The sequence below is a fragment of the Orbicella faveolata genome, unplaced genomic scaffold, assembly GCF_042242905.1.
Source record: "Orbicella faveolata isolate gen_17 unplaced genomic scaffold, um_ofav_v1 contig_2, whole genome shotgun sequence".
NCBI lineage: Eukaryota > Metazoa > Cnidaria > Anthozoa > Scleractinia > Merulinidae > Orbicella > Orbicella faveolata.
Window position 1 is genome coordinate 32,196,497 of NW_028301547.1, and position 16,032 is coordinate 32,212,528.

The 16,032-nt window shown below is 37.8% G+C and overlaps 1 protein-coding gene across 2 annotated transcripts; it reads left to right on the forward strand.

Moving 5' to 3' along the window:
- Positions 1 to 640: 640 nt before the first annotated feature.
- LOC110069732 (dual specificity mitogen-activated protein kinase kinase 6-like) lies at positions 641 to 13,187 on the forward strand. 2 transcript variants are annotated; one of them, XM_020777275.2, is made up of 13 exons: positions 641 to 871; positions 958 to 993; positions 3,763 to 3,844; positions 4,636 to 4,690; positions 5,236 to 5,349; positions 5,439 to 5,558; positions 6,746 to 6,865; positions 7,400 to 7,451; positions 8,307 to 8,434; positions 8,668 to 8,745; positions 10,764 to 10,906; positions 11,371 to 11,416; positions 12,006 to 13,187. In XM_020777275.2, the coding sequence occupies exons 2-13, from the start codon at positions 972 to 974 to the stop codon at positions 12,102 to 12,104; spliced, it is 1,059 nt and encodes a 352-aa protein (XP_020632934.1). In that variant the 5' UTR covers positions 641 to 871; positions 958 to 971; the 3' UTR covers positions 12,105 to 13,187. The 2 variants fall into 2 exon arrangements, with proteins under 2 accessions (XP_020632934.1, XP_089144849.1); XM_089288723.1 differs by having other exon boundaries at positions 641 to 842.
- The last annotated feature ends 2,845 nt before the right edge of the window (positions 13,188 to 16,032 follow it).

The window sequence follows — 16,032 nt, forward strand, 5'->3', positions numbered from 1 at the left end:
TTGTAAATATATTTACAACATATCGGTGTATATGAGGCAAGGAAGCCCAGGGAAGCCAACAAGGCTTATATAAAGGACTACCTTAAATATACCCAAGCAGGAGCCTATGACCTAAGTCTTAACAAAATAATAAAAATGCTGTTATTGGCACGCAAAATGCTCAAAATTTAGGATAAAAAGTAGTTAAGCAAAACTAAATGCGCAAATGCACAAAAGCAAAGGAAGGGCCTGAAAAGGGAAAAAAGCCCACACAAGCACACTGAGAGAAGTAAAAGAGAAGAGAAATGAAACCTTACATAACAATGAGTGAAACCATGTTAGAAATTTCGTGCAGACCTTGGAGCAAGCCCGGTAGACATTTGGCTATTTTGAAAATATAAAGCGTTTCCATATGATAGAAGGCTTGCTTTATTTATTATTATGTGCATCGTATGGGTGATTCTGCACACCCTTCGATTGTCTATCATATCCCAAATTCTTAACTTGATTAAATTGAACGGTTACGACTTATAATTTTGATGGCTTGACAGCGAAAACCTGGCATATAGGTAGTCGACTTCTACACGCACTTACACGGGACCGATTCACGCGCACGGCCAGCGCACAAACTTCTAGTTCCCTTACTATAAACCGCTGACACAACAATTTGCAGGTTCATATAGAGCCCGCTCCGCCCGCTTTGAAACAGCTCATTTCCCGTTCTAAATTTTCTGATTACGAATGTGTTCAAGAATTTCCAATCACGTTACTTCTTAGCTGAGGGGGAATCCCTCCGTCAGTTGTTCCGGTTTGGCGCTCTGCAGAAAACCAAACGGACTTGCATCCAGTTGCACGAATCAAAGGTATCGGGGAGGACTTTTGCTAGATCGAAGTAAGACAGCTAAAATAATCACTCTGTCAGTGTGTTCGATGATTCTGATGGGTTTGACCTGAATTTTCATTTTCTTGATTTGAAAGATCTGAAGGGAATCATGTCTGGTTCTCCCAAAGGAGGTAAGAGGAACGAACAACTACAATTTGTCTATACTTCAGGCTTATAGAGGTCTACATTTTCACCTTCATGTGAAAATATTCTTCATCAATTAAGACATGAGCTTAAGTATAGAACTTATTAGCTTAAAATATCGAGTTTATTATAACTCACAGAATAACTCACTGATTATGTTAGAGTTTGATTTCTCATGAGTCATTGTCAGGAGATATCTCTTTTGTGGTCGGTTTAGTAAATTAAGTGGATTTAAATATGCTGCATTTTTGAATGCATGCATTATGCTGGCCATGAATTTCATTTTCATCCTTCAAATTCACATTTGATTAATAAGTTATAATAAGGTTTACATTAGGTCAAGGTAGATATTGTGAACTGATACTAAAGCTTATGATGCAGTCAATATTTACAGCCCGGGAGGAGGGGGTGCTCCAAGAAAAATGGGATGCAGGTGTTTGGCCCGCTTCCCAAAACCTTTACCCTGGTTCAGAGCAAAGTCTGCATTATACCCTATTTAAGATCTGACCAAATATAACTTTTATACCCTGTTTCAGACCCGACAATTAAATCAAAACCCTATTTCAGACCAGCCTTATAATCAGTTCCTTAGCTCAGACTGATGTTAACCCACACATGCACACCCACAGCTTTTGGCACAAGACCTAAGTATTTCAGTGCATATTTTAAGCTCAACTGACCCAATCACTCTGATTTGGGTATCATTGGAGAGATCGTTTCCTCCTGCAGAACTTGAATATAAGTGATACCAATTTTGGTCAAAGGTGATGACATCAGAAGTGGTTATGGCTGGTACAGGTGCCAGTGGGTTTAAAGCCGGCAAGGTTTTTATGTTTTCAGTAGGCAGGGATGTCAGTCGTTTTGCCTACAAGTTGATTCGCCCACATCAAAGTTGTCTTGCCTACACGACCGAAGTCGTTTCGCCTACACGATCCAAGTGGATTTGCCTACATTAAAGTCGTTTTGCGTACACTTAAATTGAAAATATTTTGTGAAAACAGATGAACCTCACTGCCCACAGGAGGCAGAGGAGTCATATTGGACCGTATTTCCAGTTAAATTAACTGTAAAATTGTAGCCCAAATCGATTTGTTGTTGATTTAAAGATTTCAACAGATGCGTAACATGATGCATGTAAAGTGGAATCCCGATTTTTCAAACCTCCAAGGGAAACAAAAATTGGTTCAAAAAATTGGAGATTCCAAGAAATCGTGGGTAAAATTACAGCGTTTGACTGAGGAGGGGAAACAACTTTTGGTTCGACTTATTGGGAGGGTCAAGAATTGGGATCCTCTCAGTTGATTACGTACAGTTACTTGAATCAACAACATATTGATCCTCTACTTCCTGTGCCCTGTCAGACTTCTTTTGGTGAAAGGGAGGTGGAAAGGAAAATCACGCAATGCAACAGTTGTATAGTAAACAAACAAATTTAATCTCTTACTCTCTAGCTAGTCACAATGGAAACATGTGCATGACTGTGGTGGTCATGCACCCTTTTTCTTTTGTTGTATATAATGGAACTATTTACAGGGAGCTCAGCCAACAAACTTCAAATACATTTCTCAGTGACCTATTAATTGGAGTGCTGAGTGAATAGTCAAGATGGGCCATTTAGACATGCACATTGCTTAGATGTGCACATTGCACATGACAAGTTCCTGCTGGTGATCTTCAAGTTTATTAGCTTGTTTGTTGAGACAGAGTGGTCAGCATTGCTGCGCAGTCGCTGTGGAATACTCTGCCGAAAAATATTATTATAATTATCGTAAACCTATCTGTCAATTTTTGGCACATGACGAGTTCCTGCTGGTGATCTTCAAGTTTATAAGCTTGTTTGTTGAGACAGAGCATTCAGCACTGCCGTGCAGTCGCTGTGGAATACTCTGCCGAAAAACATTATTATAATTATCGTAAACCTATCTGTCAATTTTTGGATAAGTACGGTATTTAGTATTTAGTAATAAGTATTTAGTGCAGGCGAATCGACTCAGATCATGTAGGCGAAACGACTTTGGATGTGTAGGTAAAACTACTTTGATGGTGAATCGAATTGTAGGTGAAATGACTTGTAGGTGAAATGACTGGCTACCTTAGGCACGCCACGTTATAAAGCAAGTAGCAAAGAAACATACCCAATTCAACACTGAGTACACAAATCATACATAACTTAATTTCAGACCAAAACAGCTAAGAAGCCGTACCGTTTGGAGCAACACATGGCTTCAAATTTCTGGGTCCTCCTCTAGATTTTTCTCTCTTTGGAGTTGGCAGGTCTGTTGGAATGCAGTACAAGCTTATAAATACATATGTAGCCACTGAGTACATCTGTTACTTACCTGGCTGAACTGTTACAACTTCCTAAGGGATAAAAATTAACTTTAAACAAAGTTTAAAAAATGCAGCAGCTAAGTCATCGCCCTTTGTAATGCCAAATTCTCTAAAATATTGAAAGCTGAAAAAAAAATACTTCTTAAAACTATGAATGACTCAAAAAATATTTTGTAAGATCTTGATAATGTTCTCCACTCTGAAAATAAAGTCTCCCAAAAATGAGACTCCAAACTCTGAGATGCAAAATTCCTTGCAATAATGAGTTTTCACAAATACGTCCAGGGGCTTGTATATTTAAATTAGATTTAGGATATAGCCTCTCCCAAGTTTAAGCCCTGTATAGTAAAGTGTGTCCTGGTTTACAACCTTCGAGTCTTATGCAATCAGGAATTAATGCTTACTAAATACTTGTTATGTTTCAGGAAAGAAGCCGAAACAAAAGTCAAAAGGACCTCCTAAGTTGGATTTTTCAAAGGGCCATTCATCACCTACTACATCCCCTTCGTAAGTAAAATTTAGGAGGAGAATTATGTGCACTAAGCTATTAACTACTTAAATTGGGTATCTTTTTTTCCTCCAGGCCTTCCCAGGCAATTTTGATAGCGTATTCTTACTAAGAGTGATAGAATAAGCCTGTAGTCTACAGTCTCCTATTAGTCTAACAGGTTTATAATTACTTGATTTGGAACTGAAAAGATGACTTAATTTAATCTTGAGGGTAGTCTCTTGAAAAAAAGTTAATATTTTGAAGGAGAGTTTTTACTTATTATTAGCAATTATTTCCCAAAGGTGAATTGAACATTAATTTGACTACTATTTCCAAACATGAATTGATACTAAAAAATGTTCAAGGACTTGTGAAGTTTTAAGAGCACTTAAGAAGTGCCAAAAGGTTTCAGCTGTACTTCATGAATCTCCACATGCTTACATAGCTCATCAGTGTTCTTGTATTGACAAGCTGTTTCCTAAATATTTAGCTTTTTGTATTCACTCTTCTGAAAATGCCACATGGAGTTCATCATCATGATGTGCTCAGTGTTTTTCTCCTCAGAGTCTCATATGTGCAGCCCTATATTGGAAACTTGTATTCATGAACACATCATCTTAAGGGCAGGAATATAGCAAAGATAAGATTTTTAAGAAGTAGAGATTCCTTCTCAGTTGGAAGATACTAGTCAAGGAGAGAGCTTTAATATATGTTTCCACAGTGATCATTTTCTGAAGGCAAGGTGACATGTAAACGTCATTTTATATATTTATTATTATTACTCTCGTTACTGCTATTATTGTTTTAGGACCACCCCTCCTAGAAACCTGACTGATAGAGAGACACTCACTGTTGATGGCAAGGTTTGTAAAATACTCAAAATTATTATATATTTTTCCTTTTTTATTATAATTTTAATGTGGCTAAATGTAATTTAGGCTAAGTTAAATGCAAAACGATGCTGGCCAGCAGTCGCTCTCTGGGCATTGGTGCAGGGTGGCCGGGGATTTTTGCATAGGGGCCTTTGCATGTTTACAGCTCGGCTTCAGATGTCAAGTCATTTCGCACCTTTTGTTTTGCTACCGGATAGTTCTCACTGAGTTTACTCCCAGCCCGCCCCTCCCCCTTGGCATGGTAAGTATAAGGTAAGTATCTTTGTTTCCACTGTTCTTTCAGATCAGTGTGACGGTGCCTGGTGGTTGCCACTCACAGGGTTGTCACACTTTGGGCTCGGATTGATTCGTGGCCCCACCTTCCCTTTCAGGCACTATTCCCCAAGCTCATCTATTGTTGATGAGTTAAATTAAATTTTAGGTTTTGCCAGCTACTGTCTGTTAGCATGATCACTGATAGATATCGATGTTACTTCAGAACAATAATAATTATTAGTCTGCTATGTTTACTACAGGAATTCGAGTGCAATGCAGAGGATTTAAAAGAGTTAAAGGAGCTTGGGCATGGGGCATATGGTTATGTATACAAGATGATACATCAACCCACAGGCCACATTATGGCAGTCAAGGTAAATCTCAAACAGATAGGTAGCTGTCAATTCAGTCATCAGAAAGTCAGGGTTTAATGTAATTGTTTTCTTTGTTCTTAATACTACAGAGAATACGAGCCAGTGTGAACTCAACAGAGCAGAAAAGGCTTTTAATGGATTTGGATGTCTCCATGCGAGTGACTGACTGCCCATACACAGTGCATTTTTATGGTGCATTGTTTAGAGAGGTCAGCCAATTTCCTATTACTTTATAACATTTATTATTAGAAATGTCTAACCACTCAGTACTGGACACTGCAATGCAGTTCATACGCATAGTGTCAACAAATAGGCTTCCCAGTTCATGTGCGTCATGCAGCATGCACGAAAAGTCACTCAAGATTGAGATACAAAAGAAGTGAAAATAACAAATGCTTCACTTGGTTTTCCTCATTTTTAGTGCAGAGTGCACTATTGGGATGGTTTAGGGGGCTGTGCTCCACACTAACGCCATAAGGTGTAAACTTAATGTTTGTTTAATTAATTAATTTTAATTAAACAATTAGCCTTGTGGAAAACAGGGCTGGGTGGGTTAGGTACCCGAGTGCATTACACAAAACATGTTGTACTTATGTTCTTTATTAGAAAAACATGACATATATATGTTATCGCAAATCTCATGCTATCCTCGTGATGCTGTTATCTAATGAACAAAAGCAATTTGCTTGAAATGCATGCGCAGATTAGTTAGTGTCGGTGTCGACTATATGTTAGGTGAAAGATACATTCAATACAGGATCACATACAAATTAATGTAGAGTGCTTTTCCTTGTGGTAGAACACAACATGTAAGACGCATGCGTCGCATACAAACATGAAACATACATGCTGCTAAGATTATGCCTTATCACGTTTTTTGTCCGCTTTGCATATTCTGCAAAGGGGAAAAGGCTTAGTTGACTACCAAGGGAGAGAACAGGGACGAGGGCCTGTGTGACTACTGTATCCAAGCCATAAATTGCACTCTGCACCATCTAAAGTTGTCTCACTAGTTTTTTTGAGACTGCTGCTGTAATAAGTAGGGCCAGAAGTCAATAAGGTAACTTGTATATAGCTAGAATAACCTGTAAGCCATGCATGTTTGCAATGCAGACCTATTTTCGTACGAAAAGTCCGTATTACCTAAACATTACCTCATGTCAGTCATCATTCCCTGGGAATTTCACGGGTTTGTTCATAGAGCATTCTGATTAATGATCATGGAGCAGCGTGGGGAATAGAAAGTTATTAAACTGCATGTACAAGCATGCTTAGCCGTGTAGTAGAATTAAGTCATGTAGCAGAGTTGGAATCTCTGCATCTTTAACTAGCAGCTAGTTTCATCTCAATCAACAATATAATGTGACAATTACTTTAATTTTTTCTGATCAACTAGGGAGATGTCTGGATCTGTATGGAGCTAATGAAAGCGTCATTAGACAAATTGTACAGAAAAGTGTATGGCACATCTGGCAGAAGGGTGCCTGAGGAGGTCCTAAGAGAAATTGCCATTGCTGTAAGTTATAATGACTCTTTCATAGTAGTTCCCTTATTTCTGCCAAACTGTTTGGATAATTTATCATAGTGAATTTTGATCAGCAATAGCCAGGACAGCCTGGTATATTCTCATATGTATTTGAAATATGGGTTAACTTCTAAAAGCACTGTGTTTCCAGCCACCCCATGGAAGATCAATCCAAAATTCCAGGGGGTTTCAAAATCAAAACTTTTTTAAACAAAAGCATTCAGTGAAACAAGAATTTCTGGCAAGTTAGGGAGGGGCGTTTTCACACCAAAAGATGAACCATGAAGGATACATCAAATAGTTCCTGGAACTGAACTATATTTATGTTATTTACAAGTGATTGAGCAAGTGATCAACTGAATACCATCGCTAATGTGTTCCTTGTTCAAACTTATGCTAGGTCTGCATTTTACTGGAATTTTCTCCGTGTGAAATCTTGTAACTTTTCCCCAGAAACTGACACTATATTCAGTAAAACATAGGTGACTAGCTAATTTATGCAATATCATTTTTTTCAACTCACAGATGGTTCATGCCTTAAATTATCTGCATAGCAAACTGAAAGTAATCCATAGAGGTGAGTTGGTCAGACTTCATGCTTGTAATTTATTACACCACTAAACGTAATCACTGTTAATGCTATATTTGCAGTGCTGATCACTGACAGACACACCAGTCTAAAATAAAATCAGTTAGTCATTTTATTAAAAGAGATTTCTTTAAACATAAAAACCAATGCTAAAATCCGACGTTTCGGAGTAGTCATGACTCAATTATCAAGAAAAATATATCAGATCATGCAAATTACAGTATTTAAAGTGATTTTGGCGCGAAGAATTAACACAAAAGGGTGCAAAGAATATGAAAATACTTTCACACGAATGGAGTCTGTTTGCTTGCTGAGATTTGGCTTTAAAGTGCTTATAAAAAGCATTTTGTACAGAAACAGTCAAATGTGTTTCTGCTTTTCTTAATCACATCGAAGTGCTTTAGCGGGTCCTGAGGCATTGTCCCGTGCACGTTCTTGTAGAGTTTGGCAATGGCAGAGGATTGTTGTTTATGTCCTTTTACATGATTATGTAAATGTCAATGTGTGTAACCTACATAACCCGCATCATGCAGGTCACATTGGAAACTATAAACAACACACTGCTGATTTACAGTTGGTGGCTTTTTTTCTTTCATGTTTAGTTCTCGTTCAATTTTTCGGCTCACAGACACAGGCTGGATGGTGGTGTGTACTTTTAGGCTCAGCTGTAATTTCCATGATCTGATATATTTTTTCTTGATAGTGGAGTCATGACTACTCTGAAGCAACTCTGAAACTACTCTGAAACATCAGATTTTATCATTCGTTTTTACCTTTTTATGTTCAAAGTCAATTTACAGTCTTATTTATTTTGTATCTGACTACTGTGTTTTGAATTTACAGATGTAAAGCCTTCCAATATATTAGTGGATGATAAAGGAAATTTTAAGCTGTGTGACTTTGGAATAAGTGGTCAACTGGTAGATTCACTGGCAAAAACAGTTGATGCAGGCTGCAAACCCTACATGGCTGTAAGTTCTCAAACATGGGAAATCAAAAATGTCTCATACTGTATGCAGTAATAAGTTATCAAGGTGCAATTCATTCATTACGAACTGCCTGTGTGTGTCTGTGGTAGAAGGTATTAAGAACAGTGTTTTTGCAGTTACATGTTAACTCCCAGACCCCATTCTAAGCTTTGAGAGCTCATTGTTTTATCTTCAAAAATAAGTGAAATGTTAAATGATAGTTTTTTTCTTTTTAGCCTGAGAGAATCAACCCTGCTAGAGATATGAAAGGTTACGATATTCGTTCAGATATCTGGAGCTTAGGAATTACCATGGTAATTATTATCATCATTATTAATATAATTATTTTTATTATTATGGTAAGACTTAAATGAATGGTAGTGCTCCTTTTTTGTCATCATTGTCTTAAGGCCGTCAAATGAGATCCAACACCCTTGTTGCTGCAAACTTAAAGTGGTACTATGATCAAATTTTTCCCCCTTAATATTTTAGGTGTATCACATAGAATTCCATGAAAGAATGAAAATGCTGTTTACCATTTGCAAATATCTATATTAGTTCCAGAGATATTTAAGTTTGAAAAATGTGTAAAATATGCAAATGACATGATTGATGACGTCATACACTCGACCCAATTTTATATCAAGTACATAAATTGAGCTATCTTGGTCAATTTGCAGTGCAGACTATTGAAACTTTGTAGGCTAATAGTTCTACAGGAAACACACTTACGGCTATAACAAATTCTGTTCCCATGGCAACCCACTCTTTTCCAGTCCCCACCCATGGCCCACTTGATTTCAACATGTTAGTGATTTTCAGCTCACAAAACATTAAACCAGGCCACAAACTTGAGCTAACATATTTATATGCTTGCTGGATCAAACATATGAGGCACCATTTGCAAATATCAAAATGGAATGCCAAAGGTGGCCAGAAATGCCTTCAATATTGGGGAGGTCTGGAACCCAGTATGTTGCCATGGTAACCAAACTGGTAAGCTCATATTGTGGAGCACATTTAGTAGAATCTTACTGCAAGCAATCAAACATTTCTGATACAACTTGGCTGAGATATCTTTTTTCATCATATTTGATCAAAATTTGGTTGAGTGTATGATGTCATCATTGGGCTAATTTGCATATTTTAAAAACTTGAATATCTCTGTAACAAAAAGAGATATTTGAATATAGTAAACAGCATTTTTCTTCTCACACAGGCTACTTGTTTATGTTTTAAAATGGCGGGGATAGGAAAGATGCGATTTTCGTCATAGTACCACTTTAATCATTTACCAGTAATTAATAATTAAAAATAACAATATATAATTTGGAACCATTATAATTTTTTTCCACATGCCTTCAGGTACTTTGTTCAGTGTAAATGTTGGTAAAAATCAGTTGTTATTTTCCTTTTTGACTTCATCAATCAAAAACACCAATTTGTTCGGATTACTTTCCCAAATTAGATCTATGTAGTCTTGTGATAGTGCAAATGACATCCATTAGCCAAGGATAGCACTAGGATGGACACTTGTGTCTGCAAGGTTTGTTTCTCTTCCCATTGGGATACTTCCATATGTCAGCTAAATTACATGCAGGCATGCAGTCTGCAAAGAAAGTTGTGTTCAGTAGCCCAGGGCTAGTGGATTTTGTAGTTGGGCTGGCGTATTTTGTCTTTCCCTTGCCCAACAGGCTAGTGAAGTTTCATGGGAATATATTTGAGGAAACTAAACATACAGAAGTACTGTTAGTAAGAGATTAAATTTTTTGTGGGGGGGGGGGGGGGCGGGGGTGGCTAGTGAGAATGAATTTGGACTGGTACATTATAGTTGCACAAAAAATTGGTTTCTTTTGCACCTTGGGTATGTTAACCTGTTTTACTAGCAGTTTGGTCTGGAGTAGGGCATGGAAATCATAGGTTATGTATCATGTACCTGGAAACAGATCGTTTGTCTGTAGAATTCATTCTAGATTGGGAATTGACACTTGGAATTAAAGGAACCTGAGGTGAATGAAAATACGTTTTGTATTCATTTAATGACAACTCAGGAGCAACTGGGCACCATTATGTTGATACAAATTTCTGATAACAAGCAAGCTTAGGATAGGAGAGGGAGATTTGGTGTCTGGTCTGATCTATTACAGATCAGTTGCAAAATGCAGCTGAACATGGTCTGGCATAGTTTGAGAGTTTCACAGCCCCACTGGGAAACCCCTGACCAAACTTTTTCTGGGTGACCTCCTATTTTTTACAGAATGTTATAGCATGCTGTCAAACAGTAAAAGATATTATAATTAACCATTGCTCTAACTTGTTCTCTTTTTTACAGATAGAACTTGCAACAGGTAAATTCCCTTACACACAATGGAAAACTCCATTTGAGCAACTCAAACAAGTTGTCCATGAACCCTCACCTACTCTCCCTGATGGAGGGCCATACTCAGATGAATTCAGAGATTTTATTGTTCAGTGGTCAGTATTGAAAGCTTGTTAATGGTGTTCTAGGGGGGAATCATGCCCGCTTTGTGCCCTGTTATCAAGCTAGTTTTTGACATCTACAGATTGTGTACACTGAGATTTCAAAACTCTAACAAAATTTAATGCTGGAAACGTGCAATCCTTTTTGTCAGACAGCGCAAAGTACATAGATGTTGTAAGCATGTAGACAGGCAGACACATGGCCAAAGTGAACAGTTTCTTCTGGTCTTAAGGATATCCACTTATAGGAAGTTTTACTGTTTTATTTGAGTTCAGACTGTGAACATACCTTGTATTTTTCTCTGTAGCAGTTTACTGTTCAGTACAACTTCTCTCATTAAGCCTTTTGTTAGGCACATCCTGAGAATAAAGGAGCAACAGTTAGAAAATATGGGGCTGAAAGAGTTGTGTGAGGATATTGATAATAACGCGGTTTTTTAATTACCTTCAACCTGCAGCCTAAAGAAAGATTATCATGAGAGACCAAACTATGTCTTGCTCTTGGTGAGTGTACAATGCATACCAGATATAAAAAAAATTATAATAATTACATGTATAAAATAAAGTATTAGCAATAATATTCTTTTAATTTATAATAATACTGTTAGTAGTAAAAAAGTAAATGTTGAAGTTGAATACCAGGATTTTACAAATTGAGTTACAGCTTAAGGATTGTCTATATTACAGTAAGAAGTTTTTAATGCCAGTTTTAAACACAGACAGAGTACATCTCACCTTAGGGTTAGGGTTAGGGTTAGGGACAGTTTCAACAGAGCAGACTTTATACACCATCGACTAACAAACAATTTTCATTTGACTTGCAAGATGTTTTTTTTGCTTAGGTTACAAGTGTAAACATCAGTCACCAGTGACAGTTTTCTTTTGAACTGACTTTGCCCAGAAGATCACACTAAATGAATTCGCTCATACCTGTGTATTGAGTTTCCAGCAGGGTGGGATGGGGATACCATTGCAATTGGGGACTGGAAAGGTCAATGCCCTGTACCAAATAAAGAAGTGTTTTTTTTTTTCAGTTTCAGACTATTTTCCAGTATATTAACTGGTTTACCCTAATTTTTGTTTCTTTAACTAGGAACATGATTTCATCAAGGGAAGTGGTACAGAGGACAGTTTTGACACTAAAAGCTGGATAACACCTATCTTACAAGAACTGGAACAACCTGGCAGTTAATAGTGACACAACGAATTAGAATCGATAATTTATATTCTTATTATTTTCCATGTTCTGTCAGACAATCACTATTTGTCTGGACTTAGTCCTTTTTTATCTGCAACCTAGGTATAAATGCAAAGGGCAGGCCCTAAATCATGCATGATTTAGAAATGAAGCAAATTTGTATTCACTTTGCTCAGATGGTGTATTTCCTTGAGATTGTGATTTTGTATCAAAAGCAGACACTTCTTCTGTTGTGCTGTTTCACGCTTTTTTTTTTTTGAGGAGAAATAAGTGCCCGTTGGGAATGCTTTAGCCAGAAGAACATTTTTTCCCTAATTTAAACTTAAACCAAATGCGATTATCTAAACAAAGGATTGTGGCAGTGCTTTAGTATGAAATGAACACTCCCTGGCAACTTATATGGGAGTCTCTTGGGAGCTGAAGCATCCAAGGGTTTTTGGTGTAAGAGCTTTGCAAGTTAGGATACTGTAAAGAGAGTTTTCTGTGTTTAAAATGCCCCATTCACTTCAAAGATGAAATATTATTGAAAACGTACACATGGTTCAGTACGCTTTACTTTTGCTCGCTGATCAAGTTCGTTGACTTGTCCGCTGAGTGAACACAAATGGTAGCTTTGCTGAATTAACATGGCTCAAAACATAGCTTAAGGACACAAGCTTTGGAACAGGGACACCTCGTTCTTACGGTCAGCTGTGTATTTTCCCTTGATTAAATTTCCTAGAAGGCTGCATCCAGTCGTCTACTATTTTGTGAAAGGAAACAGTCTCCAGCCAGGCTAGTGGAAGTAATGGAGTATGCGATGTGGGACTTGGAAGAACAGTATAACCTGCTGACATTATGGAAGCAGTGACTGTAAAAACGCAAAAGCGTTTAAGACTTTTCGTGTTAACAAAAAGTAATATCTACTGCTGCAGGATTTTAGTTTTTATCGAGTGAAATATCAAATTAATAGATTTTTGAGGCTTGTGGTTTCAGGACTTTTCTGTATCACTGTGTTGTATCTCTGACTTATCAGCCCATAATACGTGGCTGATATGAGACACCTTGATTTGTAATAAAACATTCATTACGAAGGAATACGGTACCATGCCAATCAGTAGGGAGTTTAAGTAACCACGACGGCGACGCCGAGGACAACGTCGATTAAAAAATGATTTTATATTTTACCTACGAATCTCGCGGTACTCTAAAGTTATTTACTTTGTTTATCACTGTCAAAACTTTCACGAAACTGAATCTGGGACATAGCGATAAACTTAAAATAAAAATTTTAAAAATTAACCGTCGTGGTTCACGTGCTCCAGACAACGCAGAATTTGGTCGTTTCACGTTGTTGTTTTACCGAGGGCGGTAAAGAAATGTACCAAGAATTATAACGCACGTGCACAGCTATTGTTTTCCTCGTTAAATCTTTTGTTTAGCGACGTTCCCGATGCCGTTGCCGTCGTGGTTTGCTTAAACTCCCTACTAGTAATAGTCTGAAGGTACAGACTGAATCAACCTTAATTGCAGTAAGGCTAGAAGTGTGGCTCATCAGAGTCGTTTGTTAAGAAACCAACATTCTCACTTTCGGGTCGTTGTCCCGCTGACATGAAACCTGTGACTACTTTTGGCCAGATTGCTGACGGGACACCCATCCTTTCCCCCTTCCCCCCCCCCCCCCCTCCCCTTTCGCTAGGGATTCTTAAGGAGGCTCCGCCCTAACCTTAGCATCAAGCCTCCCCGAGGAGAGGGGAGAGAAGGCTGGCTTTCATTGACATCCAAAAGCTGATTGGATGAAACAAAATACATACATACATACTTTATTTGCAACTCCCCAAAGGGGCTTTTCAGTTACAAAAGGAATAAAAAAGATAAAAATACGTCAATTAAAATGAATAAACAAACTGGGTAAGGAGTCTAAAATTAATTACAGTATTAAAGATTTAAAAATTTACAAAGTTTAAAATTGAATATTAAGAATTTACATTATTAACATTTAAAATATGTTTGGTCAAGTGTCCCTTAAAAGCTTTCACAGAAGGTAAACTTTTCAAATCATCACTTAGCTCATTCCAGATTTTTGCTCCGCGATATGCAAATGATCTTTGTCCGGTAGCCAGTCGGCAACGTGGAATGTTTAAGTCATTACTCTGTCTGGTGTTTCTTGTAGCGATTTGAGATCGGAAAATGAATTTATCAATCAAGTAGTCTGGAACAAGATTATGAATACATTTGAAAGTCATCACAGCGTCATTTATGTAGAGTCTATCGCTGACCTGCAGCCAATTCAAGGATTTGATGCCTTGTGAGATATGGTCGTACTTACGCAGTCCCAATACAATACGTGCAGCAAAATTTTGCACCAACTGTAATTTCTCGATGTTAGACTTGCTTGTGTTCGACCAGACTGTAGAACAGTAAAACAGCTTACTGAAGATAAAAGAATCCATAAGTAGAAGCAATGTCTTCTTATCCAATAAATGCTTTATCCTGTTTATTTCTATCAGTTTGTGCATGCAGTTAGAAGCTGTTTTTGTAACGTGATCGCTGTAAGTTAAAGATTGATCAAGATAAAGACCAAGGTCTTTGGCGACAATGACGGGATTGATTTCTTTTCCATAACCATACCTCATACCTCATACCTCATAACCATACCTCATACCTCTGGAGCCATATTCCTGGCCCAGGTTGTTCAAACGGTGTATAACATTATCCAGCGGTTAAATCACTACCCAGTGGATAGTGCAGTCCATTGGATAGTGATATATCCGGTGGATAATGTTATACACCGTTATGCTATCTAGTCACCCCGACAGATTCTGTACTGTTGGAACATCAGTGATCATGACCTGACTTCACATGATTCGCAAGCAAAATTACCAAGACCTGCGCCTAAACTTATCGCTTATTGGAGTATAAAACACTTTGACGAACAACCCTTTCTTGCTGACGTAACTAATGTTGCATGGGGCTCACCCTTTGTGTATGATGATGTGGATGGTAAGCCATATATACTGAAAGAAACTTATTCGCGGAAACAAACTCCCATGGCTTACTCCCAAAATTGCCCAAGCCATTACTATAAGAAACAAGCTTCATAAAAAGTTTCGTAAAATCAAATCTGAAGATAACTGGGAAACGTACAGAAAACGGCGTAATATTGTCACGTCTATGAAACGAATTGCTCAACTGATGGAAAATGGACACTTCCTGACAAACGATCAATCTTGTATCTTCCCATACACCTGAACTCCCCGAGACGGCTTTCACGGCTCATCTAACTGTCTAAGTAATCAAGCAAAAATTTGGGCGTCCAAGAGCTGTAAATCAAGATCCTCACTGGAATTAAATCCCATTAAGATACCGTGGTCCTGACTGTATCTCTCCCCGTCTTTTGAAGATCTCGGAACCTGCTATTGTGTGCTTACTTACAAAATTAATTAATCAATGCATCTCTTGTAATATTTGGCCCACTGAATGGAAAGTAAAATTTTAAGACTTTCTTTTACTTGATGGGGAAAAAACTCGGTCCGTGACTTACAGTAGGGACCTCAAACTCAGTTAGTAAGAGGTAGATATTTGATTATTCATCGATCTTATTATAATATTCTTTATGCACATTTACACTTAAAAGAGCTCTCTTGTTCAAAAATATGGTTCTCGCCCCATTTTCCGCGCAGACAAAACACCGAAAATCCCGTTCCTCGGTCTTTCTTTGCTTCCAAACCCCACGGAAACGCTTGCTACGCAGGCTAATTTTTAGAAAGCTATTTATACTGTATCAATGGGGGTCTGGAACCTGGACAGAAAACATCTGCAGTAGAAATTTAAGACGTTTCAAACGGAAACTGTCTGTAATGGAAAATCTGTCTAACAAAGTAAAAGCTTTTCACTGCTGACATTGGCATTCAGTGCTGGCTGCAGCTCTTGAATAAACAAG